General features: G+C 42.3%; 1 protein-coding gene across 9 annotated transcripts in view; it reads left to right on the top strand.

Annotated features, from left to right (window-relative positions):
- Positions 1 to 22,134, top strand: part of TBC1D32 (TBC1 domain family member 32) — a 205,113-nt gene that overhangs the window by 47,933 nt on the left and 135,046 nt on the right. For 8 of the 9 annotated variants that reach the window (XR_012902655.1, XR_012902654.1, XM_014577943.3 and 5 more), the window contains 7 exons: positions 1,255 to 1,354; positions 7,105 to 7,242; positions 7,910 to 8,002; positions 8,252 to 8,394; positions 9,089 to 9,216; positions 14,780 to 14,860; positions 15,793 to 15,994. Coding sequence is in view for 7 of the 9 variants with exons in the window: in XM_014577943.3 (XP_014433429.2) it covers positions 1,255 to 1,354; positions 7,105 to 7,242; positions 7,910 to 8,002; positions 8,252 to 8,394; positions 9,089 to 9,216; positions 14,780 to 14,860; positions 15,793 to 15,994 (885 nt within the window). In the remaining 2 variants the exon portion in view is untranslated. The remainder of the gene's footprint in view (positions 1 to 1,254; positions 1,355 to 7,104; positions 7,243 to 7,909; positions 8,003 to 8,251; positions 8,395 to 9,088; positions 9,217 to 14,779; positions 14,861 to 15,792; positions 15,995 to 22,134) is intronic. The other variant, XM_075924063.1, reaches the window with a different exon arrangement.

The raw sequence follows: 22,134 nt of genomic DNA, 5'->3' as shown, positions 1-22,134 counted from the left end.
CAATGCTGTCATTTAGATTGGCCTGCTGAATTTCTTAACACCCCAAAATAATTTCCACCACGCAATTCCCATATCAATGTTCCTATAGAACACTATATACAGTGTGGAAGAAAACATTGTCCTCACTCTGAGTTTGTAAGCAACAAGTAGCCAGAGGCAGTTTTATTACAAGCTGCAGCAAGGGAAAAACTGGTTTGGATGGGGGGAAGCCCCCCCCTCCAAGGAAGATCTTCGAATACAAGCAATTATGAAGCAGTTTTTATACTGTCGATAAAATATAATAACAATAACAATTAGCCATTGGTGATTGTAATGGGAAAGAGACTAACAGTTATTTTAGTTCCACCCAGATGCTCCTTATCTCAAGGTCCCTGCCAGAGTCAGCATTCTATCCTTATCTCCGTATGGAGGCGAGAGGCAAAGGCAGCGTCTAATTACAGATCTCGCGTTGTCAGGCCACAGACTTAGCCTGACTCTTCCTCTCTTGTTAACAAGACCAAGATGGCTGCACACAAATTCCCTTATTCCTTTTTCTTGCCTCTACAACAGTGAAACTCCGATAGTCCAGCATCCAACTGTTCGGCACTCCCGATACTCCGGCATCAAAATGCCAAGCTGATTAAAAAGCCTGCCGCTCTGCACACGTGCTGGCTGTAACCAGAACACGTGCTGGCTGTAACCAGAGAAAGCATCAAGTTGGGGGGGGGGGAGTGGGATCATATTACAGTATGGAGAAGAGCGTTTTGCTTCAGTGAAGGGGAAAGGGAAGGGGAGAGGGAGGAGGAACAGGTTACAGCATGGAGGAGACATGAAGAGGAAAGGGAAGGGGAGAGGGAGGGAGATTGTGTCCTGGCCAGCTGTTAAGCCGTGCAGCTGTACCAGACATTCCGATTCTCCGGCAAATCTGATAATCCGGCACCACCTAGGTCCAAAAGGTGCCGGATTATCGGAAGTCTACTGTACTGTACTTCCTTTACCTTTCATAAATACCTATACAGTGCCTTTTTCTCAAAACAATTATTTTGATACTTGTAGATACAAGGTTTCTTTCTATAAATATTTATGGACTTTTCAGTGACACTTGTATTATTTTTGGAAGATTTTCCCTCCTTTTGGAGAGTGGCTGATTCATTATAAACTATACGCAGTTATATAAAAATTGAGGCTTTGGTGTTAAGAGGCAGTGATTGGATCCAAAGGAGAATTAGTTTATTGTGAAGTATTGAAAGTTTTATTGTATTGTGCATTTTTCAGATTACTGCATCTGTTCAACAGTGTGTTTACTACTTTGAATCATGTAAATCAGCAGTTGATACAACTTCTAGAGTTAAAGTTTTGCCCCAACAATACAGCAGTAAGTAATTAATTAATCATGTGTTGTGCAATTACACAAACACACACGCACATGCGCACATATATTATATATGCCGTGAATAAGCTTGTGAATTTGTCATGGAGGTCACAGAAGTCACAGATTCCATGAATTTCCAGGTTTTCTGTGACTTCTGCAATGGCCAGCTGAGTAGCTCAGGCAGCTGCTTGGGGCAGTCTTGAGACACTGCATCCCTCTCCTTCAGCAGGAGTTTGAGTGTGGGAGGGGACGCAGGGCAGGAGGTTGGGAGAGGGGGTGAGGATTCTTCATGGCACTTGCCTTAGGGGACTCCCCAGAAGCAGCAAAATGTCCCTTTTCAGCTCCTAGCTTTGTGCACTGCCTTTTCCAATAGGTTCTAAGCCAATCTAATGGGAGCTATGGAGCTGGCACTTGGTGTAGAGGCAGCATATGGAGCTGGAAGCTGAGGGAGGGACATGTTGCCACTTCTGCAAAGCTGTGAGGAGCCTTGCCAGTCGCGTCAATTGTTCCCCCCAGCAGCACTAGTAGGGGGGTCGTACGTCATACTGGTGGTGCCTCTTAGACTGTCCCCCTCAGGAGCACCAGTGGCATCCCTAGGTCAGTCTTCCTAACAACTGATGCACTCTCCCACATTGGCCACTCCCCCGATGAGCACCCTGAGATCTCCCTCCCCCATTTAGTCAGGGGTTTATGGTAAAAGTAATGGACAGGTCACAGGCTGTGAGTTTTTGTTTACTCTCCATGACCTGTTTATGATGTTTGCTAGAAATAACTATGACTAAAACATAGCCTTAGCAGTGATTTTATATATAAAATTCCATGTTTATTACTGACGAGAAGTCCTGTGGCACCTTATAGACCAACAGATTTATTGGAGCATAAGCTTTCATGGACAAAGACCCACTTCGTCAGATGCATGTAGTGGAAATTCCAGAGGCAGGTATAAATATACAGGCATAAGAAAAGAGTACCAATTAAGAGTATGGCTAGAGATAACGAGGTCAATTCAGTCAGGGAGGATGAGGCCCACTTCTAGCAGCTGATGTGGAGGTTTGAAAACCAAGAGAGGAGAAACTGCTTTTGTAGGTGGCTAGCCTTTCACAGTCTTTGTTTAATCCTAAAATGATGGTATCAAATTTGCAGATGAACTGTAGCTCAGCAGTTTCTCTTTGAAGTCTGTTCTTGAAGTTTTTTTGTTGCAGGATGGCTACCTTTAAATCTGCTACTGTGTGTCCAGGGAGATTGAAGTGTTCTCCAACAGGTTTTTGTATACAGCCTTTTACGAACAAGTTATAGACCAACACATGGTCTGTAACTCAAAGTGTTCGTAACTCGAATCCCATAGAGTTATATGGCGACCGCGCTGTTCGTAAGCGCAGATTGCCATTCGTAACTTGGATCCGCATTTTCGACCGCTTTGGTCGTAAGTGCAGATGGCCATAAGTGGAGGTAGTTGTAACTCGGGGAGTGGCTGTATTACTATTCCTGATATCTGATTTGTGTCCATTTATTATTTTACATAGGGAATGTCCAGTTTGGCTGATGTATATAGCAGAGAGGCATTTCTGGCACATGATGGCGTATATTACATTGGTAGATGTGCAGGTGAATGAACCCATGATGGTGTGGCTGATCTGGTTAGGTCCTGTAATGGTGTCGCTGGTGTAAATATGTGGACAGAGTTGGCACTGAGGATTGTTGCAGGGATTGGGTCCTGAATTAGAGTTACTGTGGTGTGGTGTATAGTTGCTGGTGAGAATTTACTTCAGGTTGGTGGGTTGTCTGTGGGCAAGTACTGGCCTGCCTCCCAAGGCTTGTGAAAGTGAGGGATTGTTTTCCAGGCTGGGTAGTAGATGATTGATGATGCATAGGAGAGGTTTTAGCTGAGGACTGTAGGTGATGGCCAGTGGCGTTCTGTTGGTTTCTTTGTTGGGCTTGTCTTGTAGTAGGAGGCTTCTGGGTATACGTCTGGCTCTGTTAATCTGTTTCCTCACTTGGGCGGGTATTGTAGTTTCAAGAATGCTTGGTGAAGATCTTGTAGGTGTTTGCCTCTGTCTGAGGGGTTGGAGCAAATGCGGTTGTACCTTAGTGCTTGGCTGTAGACAATGGATTGTGTGGTGTGTCCAGGATGGAAGCTGGAGGCATGAAGGTAGGCATAGTGGTCAGTAGGTTTTCGGTATAGGATGGTGTTTATGAGACCATCAATTATTTGCACTGTAGTGTCCAGGAAGTGGATCTGTTGTGTAGACTGGTCCAGGCTGAGGTTGATGGTGGGGTAGAAATTGTTGACATTGCCGTGGAATTCTTCCAGAGCCTCCTTCCCATGGGTCCAGATGATGAAGGTGTCATCAATGTAGCGTAAGGAGAGAAGAGGCACTAGTGGACAAGAGCTGAGGAAGCGTTGTTTCAGGTCAGCCATAAAAATGTTGGCATATTGTGAGGCCATGCGGGTGCTCATAGCTGTGCCACTGGCTAGGAGGTATATATTTTCACCAAATCTCTAGCCTTACTCTTAATTGGTACTCCTTTCTTATGCCTCATTTATACCTGCCTCTGGGATTTCCACTACATGTTTCTGATGAAGTGGGTCTTTGCCCATGAAAGCTTATGCTCCAATAAATCTGTCAGTCTTTAAGGTGCCACAGGACTCCTCGTTGCTTTTGCAGATTCAGACTAACAAGGCTACCCCTCTGATACTTGACACCATGCTTATTATTGTGACATCTCAGCTCCATATGGCAAATGAAGACAAAACCCTCACTCTTTCACCCTATAAAGATTTCTTAATCATAGAATTATAGAATCTTAGGGTTAGAAGTGACCTCAGGAACTCATTGAGTCCAATCCCCTTCCGTAAGCAGGACCAATTCCAGCTAAATCATCCCAGCCAGGGCTTTGTCAAACTGGGACTTAAAAACTTAAAAACCTCTCCCAAACTGGGAGATTCCACCACCACCCGAGGTAACCCATTCCAGTGCTTCACCACTCTCCTAGTGAAATAATATTTTCTAATATCCAACCTAGACCTCCCCCACTGCAACTTGAGACCATTGCTCCTTGTTCTATCTGTAAGAAAGATCTGTGCTGAACAACAGATTCCACAGCTTAGATTTATATATCATCTTTTGAAATACCTAGAATTATAGAATCATAGAACTGGAAGAGACCTCAGAAGGTCATCAAGTCCAGCCCCCTGCTCTAGGCAGGACCAATCCCAACTAAATCAACCTGGCCAGGGCTTTGTCAAGCCAAGACTTAAACACCTCTAGGGATGGAGACTCCACTACTTCCCTAGGTAACCCATTCCAGTGCTTCACCACCCTCCTAGTGAAATAGTTTTTCCTAATATCCAACCTGGACCTCTCCCACCACAACTTGAGACCATTGTTCCTTGTTCTGCCGTCTGTCACTACTGAGAACAGCCTCTCTCCATCCTCTTTGGAACCTCCCTTCAGGAAGTTGAAGGCTGCTATCAAATTCCCCCTCACTCTTCGCTTCTGCAGACTAAACAGACCCAACTCCCTCAGCCTTTCCTCATAAGTCATATGCTCCAGCCCCCTAATCATTTTGGTTGCCCTCCGCTGGACCCTCTCCAATGCGTCCACATCCTTTTTGTAGAGGGGGGCCCAGAACTGGACACAATACTCCAGATGCGGCCTCACCAAAGCCGAATAAAGGGGAATGATGACATCTCCGGATCTGCTGGCAATGCTCCTCTTAATGCAACCTAAGATGCCATTAGCCTTCTTGGCTACAAGGGCACACTGTTGACTCATATCTAGCTTCTCATCCACTGTAACCCCCAGGTCCTTTTCTGCAGAACTACTACTTAATTGGTTGGTCCCCAGCTTGTAACTATGCTTGGGATTCTTCCGTCCCAAGTGCAGGACTCTACACTTGTCCTTGTTGAACCTCATCAGATTTCTTGTGGCCCAATCGTCCAATTTGTCTAAGTCATTCTGTACCCTATCTTTGCCCTTACGCGTATCTACCTCTCCCCCCAGCTTAGTGTCATCCGCAAACTTGCTGAGGATGCAATCCATCCCCTCATCCAGGTCATTAATAAAGATATTGAACAAAACTGGTCCTAGAACCGAACCTTGGGGCACTCCGCTAGAAACCGACTGCCATCCTGACATCGAGCCATTGATCACTACCCGCTGGGCCCGGCCTTCTAGCCATCTTTCTATCCATCTTACCATCTATTTATCCAATCCACAATCCCTTAACTTGCTGGCAAGAATATTGTGGGAGACCGTATGAAAAGCCTTGCTAAAGTCAAGGTATATAACAGCCACTGACTTCCCCATGTCCACCGTGCCAGATACTTCATCATAGAAGCTAATCAGATTGGTCAGGCACGACTTGCCCTTTGTGAATCCATGCTGACTATTCCTAATCACTTTCCTCTCATCCAAGTGCCTCAATATGGATTCCTTAAGGATCCCTTCCATGATTTTTCCAGGAACCTAGGTAAGACTGACCGGCCTATAGTTCCCTGGATCATCCTTCTTCCCTTTTTTGAAGATGGGCACTACATTTGCCTTTTTCCAGTCATCCGGCATTTCTCCCGATCTCCACGACTTTTCAAAGATAATAGCCAAAGGCTCCGCAATGACATTTGCCAACTTCCTCAGTACCCTCGGATGCACTAAGTCCGGAGCCATGGATTTATGTACGTTTAGCTTTTCTAAATAGTTCCTAACCTGTTCTTTACCCACCACGGGCTGTCCATCTTCATCCCATCTTGCGTCACTTGGCGCAGAAGTCCAGGAGCCAACCTTGTCCGTGAATACAGAGGCAAAGAAAGCGTTGAGTACTTCAGCTTTTCCCACGTCATCTGTCACTAGGTTACCTCCTTCATCCATTAGGGGCCGCACACCCTCTCTGATCACCACCTTCTTGTTAACATGCCTGTAGAAACCTTTCTTGTTATCCTTCACATCCTTAGCCAGTTGCAATTCCATTTGCGCTTTCGCCTTCCTGATAACCCCCCGGCATTCTCGAGCTATACCTTTAAACTCCTCCCTGGTCATTTGTCCAAGTTTCCACTCTTTGTAAGCTTCCTTTTTGTGCTTAAGTTCACCAAGGATTTCCCCTGTAAGCCAGTCCGGTCTCCTACCATGTTTGCCTCTCTTACTACGCGTCGGGATGGTTTCTTTCTGTGCCTTCAATAAGGCTTCTTTAAAATACTGCCAGCTGTCCTGGACTCCTTTCCCCTTCATGTTAACATCCCAGGGGATTCTGCCTATCCAATCTCGGAGGGAGTCAAAATCTGCTTTTTTGAAGTCCAAGGTGTGTATTTTACTACTCTCGTTTCTTCCTTTGGTCAGGATCCTGAAATCTATGATCTCATGATCACTGCTTCCCAGGTTGTTACCCACCTCCACTTCCCCTATTAGTTCCTCCCTGTTTGTGAGCAGAAGGTCAAGCTGCTCACGGCCCCTGGTCGGATCCTTCAGCACCTGTGTTAAGAAGTTATCCCCAACATTCTCCAAAAACTTCCTGGATTGCCTGTGTACTGCTGTATAGGTTTCCCAGCAGATGTCAGGGTTTAGACCTCTTTAGATCTTTCTCACTGGAAATGGGGGAAAAAAGAATTCAGTGATATTTGCTTATTTATGCTGTCTGGGAAACTTCCTTTACAAATGTAGTGCTACACATTTATTGGTAGTTCAAACAGGAATACAGAATAGATAGGAGTCTTACTGAAAACTATAACTGAATTCTGAGAAATGTTCTTATTTTTTAAGGCAGTAACCAGAAGACTTTCTACACGGGAGAAGAGTTACAGTATATCTATTTTGTTCATTCACTGTGCCTTTTAGGAAGATTGTTGATATATAAACAAGGCAGAAACCTATTTCCTACACAGCTGGAAAATAGAAAAGGTATGGATAGGTAGAGGACAGAAGAATATGTTTCATGACAATGTGTTTGTGGAAAGTTATGTTTCAAATGTGGCGTTGTGGATATTATGTGAAATTGTTTCTATTATTCATCACTTCTGTAACTCGGGAGTGTTTATTAGACATAGTGTGGCTAAAATAGAGCATCGGACCTAATTTCTTCATCCTTGATTGCAAGTTAATTTTTATTGTTTTCTGAGTAGTGAAAAAAAATGGAGCAGTTAGAGTACTAAAATGGTCAAATTATGATGACAGTGAGATAATAAATTAAATCCACAGTCCTGTTGCATATTTATGGAAAATTCCCTTTACAATGAACTTCACCTTTTAATAGCCTTGATGGAGTTTGTCCAACTATTAATAAATATTGTACATATATTCAATATATTCAAATAAGCTGTCTCCTACTACCATGAAAGATGGATTGAAATGGGAGAGGTTCAAGCCATATAAGATGATCTGCAAGTATTTAGAATGGTTAGATAAGTGGCTACAGTCCAAAATTACTCTAGTGTATCATCTGTAGTTATAGCCATTAATTATAATAAAACAAGAAGTATCTTGCCTATGTTTAGAAAGTTCATTTTGTTATGAAGTTAATACAATGCTTTATTTTATAGAGTCCTTTTTTTCTTTGTGATTTTTGTAGATTTCATATCCCTAACCGACCTGTTGGTACTATTTATTCGGTTTATTTATTGTGCTCCCACTTGCCCAAAGAAAACTCTGACAGTGCACACAGGTAATATTGTCCCTTTTTATTTAATTTCTTAATTGTATCACTTTGTAAATAGAATTGGAATTCAATAACTTTTTTATTTGATAACTTTTAATTTGGATATTTTAAATAACAGGTTTGCAAATGTTTACTTGTTTTCTTTCTTTCTTGCATGAATATTATATTATCCAATTGAAAATGAGGTAGGTAAGCATCTGGATAAAAAGTTCATTTATATTCAAAATTTAAACTAACATTTCTTGTGTTTGTCAGGTAATTATTCTCCATCAGTCTTAGTTACAGAGGTGCTACAGATTCTGTGTGACCGAACCGAATGTACTACTGAATTTTTATATACTAATAAAGTGATAGATGTGCTTCTTCATCCCATTCGTAATTTACTGAATGGAACAGAGGTTTGTAGTAAACTTTATATATTTGATTAAATCTTATGTCAAAGAGGCGTGTGAGAAAATTCAGTACTTTTTTAAAAGTATATTTTTGTGGTTCTGGAAGTCAATGCAACTGGAAAATATGAATATTTTCATTGTAGAGCAGCTACATGGTCCTCCCATCACTGCTCAAGGGTCCCAGCGAGGCAACCGTGGGCCAGATCTGGTGGCTTGGCTGGCCGGATCCGGCCTGCTGGCAGCTTCTTGCCCACCCCTGCATTAGAGCCACTTGCAGCTTGCAAGCATCAGGCCTGGCTCTAAGTTGATCTAAGTTATAGTAGTTCAGTTATGTAAGTTAATGTAACTTGGGTCAACTTACAGTGTTGTCTACACTGTGCTGTGTTGACAAATGACACTCTCGTCAACATAGTTTCCACCTTTTGTGGAGCTGAGGTACATAGGTTGTTGCTCCCATCGATTTAATGTGTCTTCACCAAATCTGCTAAATCAACACTACTGCATTGATTGCAGCATTGCCAGTTTAGCTGATAGTGTAGACGTGGCCTCAATTTGAGTATCACTGGTTTAGGCTGTTGAACATCTACCAGAAGGGTGAGCCAAATTGAACAAACATATTTTGGAGAAACATTAAACATGTAAAAAAAGATACTTTGGAAATCATTTATCTTAAAAACTAATGTATTTTTTAACAAAACAGGTGTATATAAATTGCCCTGAAACCGCTTTAATACAAATAGCAGATATTTTGGCAAGGATTGCTGCTGTAGAAGATGGTCTTTCTCTTCTCCTTTATGGAGGAAACATGAATTCTGCCAAAAAGGACAGGTAAGAGAATACTTAAAAAAACTATGTTACTCCACTAAACATGAGCTTGAAATTATTCATTGTCTCCTTGTTATTTAAAACTTACCATATATTTTGGTTTTGCTTTAAAGTCGAATTATCAGATAAAGTGAGTGTGTCAATGGAATGAAATGTGACAGAACAATGTAGTATAAATGCCAACGTGAAGGGGCATTTTACAGAAAGCAAACATAAGAATGTGCACTCGGAACCCAAACAAAAGTAATCAGGACCGGCCAAACCAGTCACACTTCAGAGGCACAGACTGGCACCGAAGCTTGCACCAGTCACGGCACCCAAGAAACCTCACCCTGACTTGCTGCCTCCAAAGCACCCATTACCAACGGTGCCAGCGGCACTGTCCATTACGCACCAAAGCTTGGAACTGACACGAGCATTTGCGACACCAGTCTACTCCAACTAGCTGTCCTCCTTTGGCTCTGCCGTCTCCATGCTCTCATAGATCACCGGTTCCCCCAATCTCTCCTGACAAAGCCGGCACCAAACCATACAGCTGCTTCTCATCCCAGCACTTCAGTCCTACTCAGAGATGTCCACCTTGGGAGTCTGGTCCTGCCGCATATCCCTATCCTACTCTGTCACCAGCGTGGTATACACACCAATACCCATACCCACCCCCCTTTATCCCAGGCAATGGCATCCATGGGATTCACGATCTTATCTTAAGGGCCATCACATGGCTCCTTCAACAGCGTCCAGAGGACCACCCTGTTCTCCCCAACCCACACCATCTGCTCTCACACCAGATTTCCCCCAAGCCTATCCAGACTGATATTGAGGCCTCCCTGTCCAAGGGTAAAGATAGGTCCCCCCTGCACAATTCTTCCTCCTCACCAGATAAGGCAGTTATCTCTACCACTCTGCCTCCACCCAACAATTCTAAAAAATTTCAAGAACTTTTTAAAAGGGTTGCCCTAGTGCAGGAACAAGACCTGCATGAGGTCCAGGAGAAACAATACCATCTCTTGCGAACTTTATAGCCCCCCACATCCTTTCCCCTCCCCATGGATAAAGCCATTATAGACACTATCAAAAGCATCTGGCAAACCCCGGCCTCCATCACACCCACCAATCAGAGAGCTGACCACAAGTATTTTATTATACCGAAAGGCATGGTCTTCCTCTTTACCCATCCTCCCGCAAATTCCCTAGTGGTCAACTCTGTCAGACACAAAAAAAGATATGAGGTCTACGCCACAGAACAAGGATCACAAAAGAATGGACATCATGGGATGCAATGTGTACTCTTGTACCCTGATCCTTAGGGCAGCAAATTACACTGCAATGCTGGCATACTATCACAATTCCAATTATTCCAAGTTGCAGGAGCTCGTACAATTTCTGCCTGTGCATAAGACATCAATTCTCCTTAATGTTATTAAGGAATGGCATACAATCTCCCATACGGCATTACAGTCCACAGTGGATGTGGCCGACACTGCTGCCCGCATCACAGCCCCGGCTGTTGTGATGCACAGGATATCATGACTTCAAGCACCAGGAGTACCAAGGGGCCTGCAGCAAAAAGTCAAGGATCTCCCCTTTGACAAGACCAACCTGTTTGCTGAAAAAATGAATGAAGTGCTTCATTCCATGAAGGACTCCCGCATGACCCTCCTGGTCCTGGTCATGTACACACCCCCTTCCAAGAGAGCCAGATACAATACCTAACAAAGACCCAGAGAGTCATACAGACCACAATCCAGGTATGACTTCCATCAAAAACACAAGCCCCAACGACATAGACCGCAACATCAACAAGAGTGTCAATCCTCCACATCCCAACCTTGTACATCAAAACAACAGATTTGAAGGTTTGTTTGAGAGCCAGAAAGACACTCCCCCTGTGGTCACACCATTATCCAGTCATCTACATTTCAGCCACTGCCTCTGGCCCTTTCTACACCAGTGGGCACAAATAACATTGGACCAATGGGTATTGGAGCTTATCTAGGTTGGTTACTCCATCCCTTTCACCTCCCTTTCTCCTATTCATCCCCCCACCCCGGCCCTCTTCAGTGACCCCTCTCACAACACCCTCCTCCAGAAAGAGGTGCTTAATCTTAAAATCATAGACTCATAGAACTGGAAGAGACCTCAGAAGGTCATCAAGTCCAGCCCCCTGCTCTAGGCAGGACCAATTCCAACTAAATCAACCCGGCCAGAGCTTTGTCAAGCCGAGACTTAAACACCTCTAAGGATGGAGACTCCTCTACTTCCCTAGGTAACCCATTCCAGTGCTTCACCACCCTCCTAGTGAAATAGTTTTTCCTAATATCCAACCTGGACCTCTCCCACCACAACTTGAGACCATTGTTCCTTGTTCTGCCATCTGTCACTACTGAGAACAGCCTCTCTCCATCCTCTTTGGAACCTCCCTTCAGGAAGTTGAAGGCTGCTATCAAATCCCCCCTCACTCTTCGCTTCTGCAGACTAAACAGACCCAACTCCCTCAGCCTTTCCTCATAAGTCATATGCTCCAGCCCCCTAATCATTTTGGTTGCCCTCCGCTGGACCCTCTCCAATGCGTCCACATCCTTTTTGTAGAGGGGGGCCCAGAACTGGACACAATACTCCAGATGTGGCCTCACCAAAGCCGAATAAAGGGGAATAATGACATCTCTGGATCTGCTGGCAATGCTCCTCTTAATGCAACCTAATATGCCATTAGCCTTCTTGGCTACAAGGGCACACTGTTGACTCATATCCAGCTTCTCATCCACTGTAACCCCCAGGTCCTTTTCTGCAGAACTACTACTTAATTGGTTGGTCCCCAGCTTGTAACTATGCTTGGGATTCTTCCGTCCCAAGTGCAGGACTCTACACTTGTCCTTGTTGAACCTCATCAGATTTCTTGTGGCCCAATCGTCCAATTTGTCTAAGTCATTCTGTACCCTATCTTTGCCCTTAAGCGTATCTACCTCTCCCCCCATCTTAGTGTCATCCGCAAACTTGCTGAGGGTGCAATCCATCCCCTCATCCAGGTCATTAATAAAGATATTGAACAAAACCGGTCCTAGAACCGAACCTTGGGGCACTCCATTAGAAACCAACCGCCATCCTGACATCTTCTACTGATAGGTGCCATAGAACCAGTACCAACTGCGTTCCAAGGGAGAGGGTTTTATTCAACTTATTTACTAATTCAGAAAAAGAATGGAGGATGGAGACCCATTCTGGATTTGAGGAGGCTCAACAAATATGTCACTTATCAGCTATTCAAAATGGTGACTTTAGCTCTAGCAACAATAATTCCAGTGCTAGATCAAGGAGATTGGCTTTAGGCTCTCAATCTCCAGCATGCCTATTTTCATATAACAATTCATCCCACCCACAAGTGTTTTCTGTGATTCACAGTTGGGCCTCAACACTACAAATTCCAAGTATTCCCTTTCGGGATTTCAACAGCTCCCAGAGTTTTTTTTCCCCAAACTCTAGCTATAGTCATGGTTTATGTAAAGCTCCTTGCAGGAGGCATAAGGGATCTGTTGAAAAAGCTTTCTTTCTCAACAGATCCCCCTCTAGACTGCTGCTTTTTGCCAACAAAGTGCGGAATCGGCAAAACACGGTGGCCATTTTTATGCAAATTAGGCACGGGATATTTAAATCTCTGCCTCATTTGCAATGTTGACCTGCCTAATCTGCATCTCTCTTCTGACAGAGGGATGCAGTCTAGATATACACTTAGATGGGGCTACTAGAAGGTTGGTGCATAATTGGCTGGATAACCATTCTCAGAAAGTAGTTTCTGAATCAGATCCCAGCTAAGGGAAAAAGAGCTGTTTACCTGGATTGTACTGGTGAGGATCATAGTGATGTTGTGATGGGGTGGGGAGATCCCATCCAGTGTGGGGGAATTCATCCTGTTCTTTGAGTAGCCCTCTGTCTGTAGGCAGTGGGACTTAAGGATTCAAGTCAAGAGGGGTGCTCTGATAACTGGGCTATAAAGCCCTGTGAACGAAGTCTATAAATTGCCCAGAACGGCTGAGCAAGAGGATCGCTTGACCCACATCAATGGCACAGCCTATCACAAGGCAGTGAGGCCCAATGACCAGAGTCCATAGAGTTATTCTGGTTCAAGGGGCAATGTGGTTAAAGGTCATATTCAGGAGAGATACTGTGGGTTCATAGGGTGGGGGGGCCGTAGTGACTAGAGTCATAGAGTTTCCCATGGTGCGGGGTTGTATTGCCTATTGGTCAGCTCATGTGTTGGGGCCTCCACCCAGGGGTGTGGACAGCAGCCAGGATAGGGGGACACTGGCCCTCCTTTTTCCACCGATTCCTAGCCTAGGGCCCTGCAAGCATCAGCTCCTGTCTCCTCCCTTTGAAAATGCGTATTACACAAATAAACACATTTTAACACTCCTGCTTTGCAGAAGTACAAAGGAGAGTCTTACATAGCAGAGCAATTCTACCTTCATAAGTGGATGAGATTCACACACTGGTGATCTGACAAACAAACTGCTCCTACTTCCACACCTCATCTATTAATATTCAACAGTCTGTTAGAGCTTAAACACTCTGAATTCTCCCTTAGTTCTATCAAAGTCCATTCAGCTGCAATTAGTGTTTCAACACAAAATCAGAGATACTGCTGTCTTTACTCATGTCTTTACAAAGTGCTTCTTCAAGGGCTTCCAATCCCTATACCCAAACATTAAACCACCCACTCCACTTTGGGACCTTCATTTAGTCCGAAAGTGCTTGACTAAACACCCATTTCAGCTGTTAGCAACATGTTCCCTTCTACAGCTGTATATGACAACTGTATTTTTAGTGGCAATTACCTCCATTGCATGTACAGGAAAATTCGAGTGCTCATGGCGGATATGCAATATACAGTATTTTTTAAGGACAAAGTCACCCTCTGACTACACACTGAATTTCTTCAAAAATGCACTTATCCTTTCATATCTGTGAACCTATCCATTTACCTACCTTCTTCCCTAAACTTTATGCAAATTCCTTGAATTAGCAGTGCACACATTAGATGTCCTTTTACTTGAACAGAGCCAAACCCTTAAAGAGTTCCCCAAACTCTTTATCTTCATTATGGAATGTTCCAGATGCATATTTATCTCTACCCAGAGACTTTTCAACTGGACTTCAGGTTGCATTTGCCTCTTTTATCAGTTACAGAATATTATGTCACCAACTTCTGTCAGAACTCACTTTGCCAGGTTCATATGAACTTCTGTGACATTCCTATGTAAAGTTCCCCTCCTGCATATTTGTAAGGCTGCCACTTGGGCTTCTGAACACACTCTTGCAAGACACTATGTGCTTATCCAAGGACCCCAACCAATTGATACTCATATGGGAAGAACTGTATTATCCACTGCATTCCTACAAGATCTGAAGTACCTACTTCCTTGAGAGGCACTGCTTTTAATCACCTGGAGTAGAGCATCAATAGTGACAGCTCTTTCAAAGAAGAGGAGGTTATCTGTATAGTAACTGACATTCTTTGAGATGAGTGCCCTTGTGGGTAGTCCACCACCCACTCTCCTCCCCTCTATTTCAGAGCTGGGGCGTCTTCTATTGAAGAGAGAACTGAGGAATCCAACTGTTCACATGCACTGTTGAGACACAACTGGTGCATGAGGTAGGTTCCCTGCATGCCCAACTTGCATGAGTACTGGCGTAGAAAACTCTGAGCAAAGATACAGGGGCACAGGGACACTCATCTCGAAGAATGTAATTTACTGCACAGGTGAGTAACCTTCTTTCCATCTTTTTCAACTCCCAGCTGGTTTTTTAACTTTGAATGATCTAGTCACTGAACTGAATTAGTAGCATAAATTGAAATGAAGTAAATAGTCTCTCTGGACCTGTAGCATTTTGAGAAATCTGGTTCCAGATGCTTAGCTAATAACTTCTACCAGTTCAGTCATTTTGCTTTCTTTAAAATTTCATCAGCAAATATATTACTTCAAGTATATGTGGGTGTATATATATGTATACAATAGAGATACCATTGTTTCATAGGGCATATATATTGTGTGTGTGTGTGTGTGTGTGTGTGTGTGTGTGTGAATGCATGTATGTATACAATTTAATTCTAATTATTTTAGTAGGTTATAGTAAATTCAGTCCTTGGTATATTTAAGAAGAAAATATGTCTCTATATGTATCTCAAATAGCTTTGGGGTTTTATGCTTTTGGGTTACACTGAGAACTGATAATGTACTTTGGCAGCCCTCAGTTGTCCACATGATAATTTTTTTTTTGTCTTTTAAAATATCATCAATTTTTATCCAGCCTTATTTTAACTAGATGGACAGAAGCTGTTCCACATTTGTTCTGTTTGGATCTATAGTACAAAGTGCCCAGTGACTTTTATTTTCCTCTTGCTGAGGTTGGAACATTTTTTTTCTGTACCTAACTTAAAGGGCCATGAGTTCAACCCCGAGGACTGCCTTGTAGTGCTCTTATACTCGTACTGTAGAAATTGCATGAGCTAATCAATGTGGTTAATTTTATGCTGTTTGTTAGTGACTACAAAACAATGTTTTAAAAGTGCTATTTTGTTTCTAGTCTTACAGCAGCTCATACAATTTTTCAATTCACAAAGAAACTCCTTGAGGAAAATATTTCTGTTTTGTCCGGAACTGAGATGTTGCCAGCCCTTAAAGGAGCTTTCATTTTTGTGTGTCGTCAGATGTATGGTACCTGTGAAGGTCTGCAGGTGCTTATTCCTTATGGTTTGCATGAATCCATTGCTGAGGCTTGGAAGAAGGTAACCATTTTATTGGAAACATAAGTGTTTTGTGAACAATCGAATATATCTTTGTTATTATATTACTGTTCAGATTAAATCCTTTATCTTTAATTTACAGTGCAGTGGGGACATAGATATGGGCGACATGACCCTTTACTGTACAACTCTTGTGCTCTAAAGATGATTTATACCCCTGAGTCTATGCATTCAGATGCAGGCATGGCAGTATCTCATAGAGCTTGGGAGTTTTATGTCTTTAGGGTTACGTCTAGACTGCAAGCCTCTTTTGAAAGAGGCTTTTTCAAAAGATACTTTCAAAAAACCTCTTTTCAAAAGAGCGTCTAGACCAGTGTTTCTCAATCATTTTTTGCTCCTGGACCCTTCTGAGCCTCACTCATCATATGCCTGTCAGTTAAGTTTGGGTGGCCCCCTTAGAAACTTACGGTGGCCCCCTAACATTCCAGTTTTTTTCCATGTGGATCCGTAGGAGTAAGGTGTGGCCCCACTGGGGAGTCATATGGCCCACGTTGAGAACCACTGGTCTAACCTACAATCAGTACTTTTGAAAAAGCAAGCCGCTTTTTCAAAAGAGAGTACCCAGGCAGTCTGGATGCTCTCTTTTGAAAAAGCACAGTTTGCATTACATAGCGTCTTTTTTCGAAAGAGCACTTTCAAAAAAAGGTGTTCTTCCTCATAAAACGATGTTTTCTGTGGTCGAAAAAACTGCCGCGTTCTTCCGATTTACTTTCAAAAGAACGCTGCAGCAGTCTAGATGCAGGGGAAGTTTTTTCAAAAAAAGGCCACTTTTTTCGAAAAAACCCTGTAGTCTAGAAACACTCTGGGTTACACTGTGAACTTCTAAAAACTGATAATGTATTTTGGCAGCCCTCAGTTATCCACATGTTATTTATTTTTGGCGATTGTCCATGAGACAAGCTACAATGGGGTTGTGACCTCCTGCAGGTCAGTGCTCATCATATATCAAAGGAAGACTTCATGGTATCATTTTCCATTCCTGATCTTTTTTAATTTTCACTCTTGATTCCAGGTCTTGTAAAAATCAATCAAACAAAAACTTTAGTCCTTTTAAAAAATGAATTTTACTATGAGGTAGGGGAGAAGACACACAAAAATGGAATTTCAGAGAGTGAAATTTATTGTTTAGATCCAATTGAAATACCCTAACACTTGCACCTACACGGCCTATAAAAGGAAGCTCTTCTCTTTTGTATCAGAGCAAGCCTGTCCTAGTGAGCTCTTCTCCTGCAACTTTAATAGCTATGTGGATTTTCGTTTACAATATACTTAGTGAATAAACAATTTTGGGATCCCACTTAATTCACTAATATTTTCAGTGCTCAGATAGACTAGTCATGCACACATGTGCAACATATTGTGAGCTTTGCATAATCATTGTGAAAAAAAATTGTTGCATATTCCTAGACTGAAGTAGTCAAACAATTCATAACTTTGTCAAATCAAAACATTATTTAAGCGGATGACGATTTTCATGCCAAATTTCATTTTTTCCCTAAAGCACTTTGAGGCTAGAGTTCATTTCAAGTAAGTCATTAAAATATTTCAGTTGGGAAAGTGATTGAATTTTTTTTCCCCTTATACTTAAAAATGAAAGGAATATTTTGTCTCAAATGCTCCCAAAATATTTGCTTACAGACAGCGTCTCAGCCCTCAAAATAAAATGGCTTATAAAGGTTAAGTTTTCAGAAAGAAATGAGACTGAAGACGTGAGTAAGGCAGGAGTTAGCATAAAATAGCTATGGCTTCCACTGCAATACTGTGTATATAGCCTATGATTAATATGTGTGGGTATACAACATTATACTTTAAAATAATATAAACAATCACAAAACCAAATTTAAGCCATTATTTATAGTTATATAAAGTCTGAATAAGAGATACTTTGAAGCATCAGTTTATTTTGGATATTTCTTATCTCTGTTGCACATTGGTACTGCAGTGAAGGGCAAAGGCTAATTATTAAAATTAGTAAAAATAAAATAGGTAATTACCAAAATCTCAATTTTATAATGATAAATTAGATTTCTAATTGTACATGATATTAAAGCTAGATCAGTCTAGAATTCTGGTAAATTAAGTGAATTAAATTGCACAATACATGTAAACAATGCAACTCAAGAAGTTGTCTATCATAGAATCATAGAATAATAGGACTGGAAGGGACCTCGAGAGGTCATCGAGTCCAGCCCCCCACCCTCAAGGCAGGACCAACCTCCGTCTACACCATCCCTGACAGATGTCTGTCTAACCTGTTCTTAAATATCTCCAGAGAGGGAGATTCCACCACCTCCCTTGGCAATTTATTCCAATATTTGACCACCCTGACAGTTAGGAATTTTTTCCTAATGTCCAATCTAAACCTCCCCTGCTACACTTTAAGCCCATTACTCCTTATCCTGTCCTCAGAAACCAAGAGGAACAAATTTTCTCCTTCCTCCTTGTGACATCCTTTTAGATATTTGAAAACCGCTATCATGTCCCCCCTTAATCTTCTTTTTTCCAAACTATGAAGCCTGGCTTCATAGGTCATGTTCTCTAAACCTTTAATCATTCTTGTCGCTCTTCTCTGTACCCTTTCCAATTTCTCCACATCTTTCTTGAAATGTGGTGCCAAGAACTGGACACAGTACTCCAGCTGAGGCCTAACTAGTGCAGAGTAGAGCGGCAGAATGACTTCACGAGTTTTGCTTACAACACACCTGTTGATACAACCTAGAAACATATTTGCTTTTTTTGCAACAGCATCACACTGTTGACTCATATTCAACTTGTGGTCCACTATGACCCCTAGATCCCTTTCCACCATGCTCCTTCCTAGACAGTCGCTTCCCATCTTGTATGTATGAAACTGATTGTTCCTTCCTAAGTGGAGCACTTTGCATTTCTCTTTATTAAACCTCATCCTGTTTACCTCTGACCATTTCTTTTACTTGCTAAGGTCATTTTGAATTATGTCCCTATCCTCCAAAGAAGTTGCAACCCCACCCAGTTTGGTATCATCTGCAAACTTAATAAGCGTACTCTCTATCCCAATATCTACATCATTGATGAAGATATTGAACAGTACGGTTCCCAAAACAGACCCTTGCGGAACTCCACTTGTTATCCCTTTCCAGCAGGATTTAGCACCGTTAACAACAACTCTCTGACTACGGTTATCCAGCCAATTATACACCCACCTTGTCGTGGCCCTATCCAAGTTATATTTGCCTAGTTTTATCAAGAAGAATATCATGCGAGACCGTATCAAATGCCTTACTAAAGTCTAGGTATATGACATCCACCGCATCTCCCTTATCCACAAGGCTCAAAGAAAGCTATCAGATTAGTTTGGCATGACTTGTTCTTCACAAACCCATGCTGGCTATTCCCTATCACTTTATTACCTTCCAAGTGTTTGCATATGATTTCCTTAATTACCTGCTCTATTATCTTCCCTGGGACAGACGTTAAACTGACCGGTCTGTAGTTTCCTGGGTTGTCTATCTTTGTGATGAGGATTATTTTCAGTCTAACTTTAAAAACTGTATAACTTATTTTATTAAATTTTTATGGCATATGAAATCTTATAAGCTTTTGATGGGCATTTCCAATTACCTGCTGTGATGAAGTGCTACAAGTGATATAGCTAGGCTTGCATACACACCTCTAGGCACATTGAATTCTTTTGTCATAGTACAGACCATCATTTGGGCACAAAACTTAAATTTGACATAAAGAAGATGAACATGAAGAATAGTGAGAATGAAAAATCTATCAAACATATCACTATGGTACAGCTGCTATTTCTGTATCCTGCTTCAGAGGGCAAGTTGAGACTATAGCATGAACATGCCCATCAATAATCATCTAAATAAGATAGTAAAGGAAATTGAGTTCTCAGGTCCACCATGGCCCCTAAGGTTGTTTAACAAATGCATGGCAGTCATCGTCACTTTTCTGTGCAAGAAGCAGGTTCAGGTTTACCCATATCTAAACGAAGGGCTCATAAGAGGATCCTCCGCTATCCAGGTGCTGGATAACATATCCCTAGTCAGGGATGTATTTCTCCAGCTAGGTCTCATTTTGAACGAGGCCAAGTCCACCCTAGTTCCCACTCAAAGGATAGAGTTGGGGGAGGGAGGGGAGGCTGTCAACACTACAACAGCCATGGCCTCCCTGCCTACAACCCATTTCCTAGCAATAAAAGAGGCTGTTCTGAGGCTCTGTCTGTCCCCCGTCAACACAGCCTGGAGTTGTACAAGGCTGCTAGCCTTTGTGGCAGCGGGCACATATGTGGTGTGGCACATCAATCTCAGGCTTTGCCCGCTTCAGCTTTCGTTGGTGCAAGTTCACAAGTTCCAGCCCATGGACATGGTGGTAACTGAGGTCCCTTGACTGGTGGTTGCAGGAGGAGGTGATTTGCAGCAGTTTGCCATTTAGCAGCCCTTTCCCATTGATTTGGTTGGTGATGGATGCCTCTGACATGGGATGGGAAGCCCACCTTGGGGGCCTACGGACTCAAGTTATGTGGTCCCCCACAGACCTTTCCCTGCATATCAGCATCAGGGAGTTGAGGGCTATTTGCCTTGCTTGCCATGCTTTCCTTCCACATTTTTGAAATAGGTGCATTTCAATCCAGACAGACAACACGGCAACAATGTTTTATATAAACAGGGTGAAGCTCACTCCCGTCCCCTGTTCTGGGAAGCTTTCCTCCTGTGGGAATTCTGCATCACCCATGCCATTCACCCTGTAGCCTCCTACCTTCCTGGGTTGCAGAATGTGCTGGCAGATCAACTCAGCAGGTCCTTTGAGATGCTCAAATTGTCTCTCAGGGTATGTCTAGACTGCATCCCTCTGCTGACAGAGGGATGCAGATTAGGCAGGTCGACATTGCAATTGAGGCAGGGATTTAAATATCTCGTGCCTAATTTGCATAAAAATGGCCACCACATTTTGCTGATTCTGCACTTTGTCGGCAAAAAGCAGCAGTCTAGAGGAAGGTCTGTTGAGAGAGAAAGCCTTTTTCGACAGCTCCCTTATGCCTCCTGGAAGGGGTGGCAAGATGACAGGGGATTATATGTGTGCATATGCAAGTGCCACTCTAGGGGGCTCCCTGACAGGTACCACTGAAGGAAAACACTCCCAATGGCCTGTGCATGCAGCATGCACACACATATATGGAATGGACATGAGCAATACATCCTGAAGAACAACAATTACAAGAGGTAAGTAACCATTTTATCTGTGCAGCGTTCTGGCAGGTGCTAAAAATGGGACAATTGGAGAATAACATTACCAGCCTCTAAAATAATAACTGTAAAAATAGTTTGAAAACATAACCCACATATTTTCAAACTATTTTTAGAGTTTTTATTTTAACTCCCCATGACACAGCTTTTTCTTGATACTTAATATTTGAGCTCACCCTTGCGGCACCTATAAATCTGTGACCTTTTTGTACTTTCAAATATTTTGATCATAGTATCTCTTTCCCAATGAATGGACATACTTGCTGTAGTAACTGATCCATAACTCTTTTAGCACTTCACTTCTGAACATAAGCACTTTCCAGTAAGACAGCTAAGGAACTGTTTCACTCTGCAAGCAAAGCCACTAAAATGTGCTTATCATCAAGTGCATGGCAGTAATAGAATTTTGGGGCAGATGCTGGCATGACGAAAAAGAAGATAAAAGTAGAGTTCACAGAGCCAGAAAATGCTAACAGCTTACTTCGTAATTATATGGATCTATCTGATCATATGCATGTTTATAATATAACTTCATTATGCTAACTGAAATTATGCATCTGAAATTACATAATCTATAATATCCACTATCAGTTTATTAAGGAGTGTGATATTCCTATCCTTACTTAAAAACCTAAAAATCTTAAATCATTTATCTTAAATGAAAAAAAAAAATTTTCAGATAACTTTTATATTAGCATCCATATCAAATGTTTTGACTGTTTTTCTGACTATTAATAGGGTTGTTTGGTATATTTATTTGTATATTGATTATTCAGAAGATGCTTCTTTCTTCAGATCAGATCAAAGCTAATATGCAGTAAAGACCCCCGTATCCTATAGTTGAGAGCACTGAACTCTATAGATAAATGGAACAAAGTTCTTTTT

This window comes from Pelodiscus sinensis, chromosome 3 (genome assembly GCF_049634645.1).
Source record: "Pelodiscus sinensis isolate JC-2024 chromosome 3, ASM4963464v1, whole genome shotgun sequence".
Taxonomy (NCBI): domain Eukaryota; kingdom Metazoa; phylum Chordata; order Testudines; family Trionychidae; genus Pelodiscus; species Pelodiscus sinensis.
The sequence above is the reverse complement of the archived record's forward strand: the minus strand, read 5'-3'. Positions and strand labels throughout refer to the sequence as shown.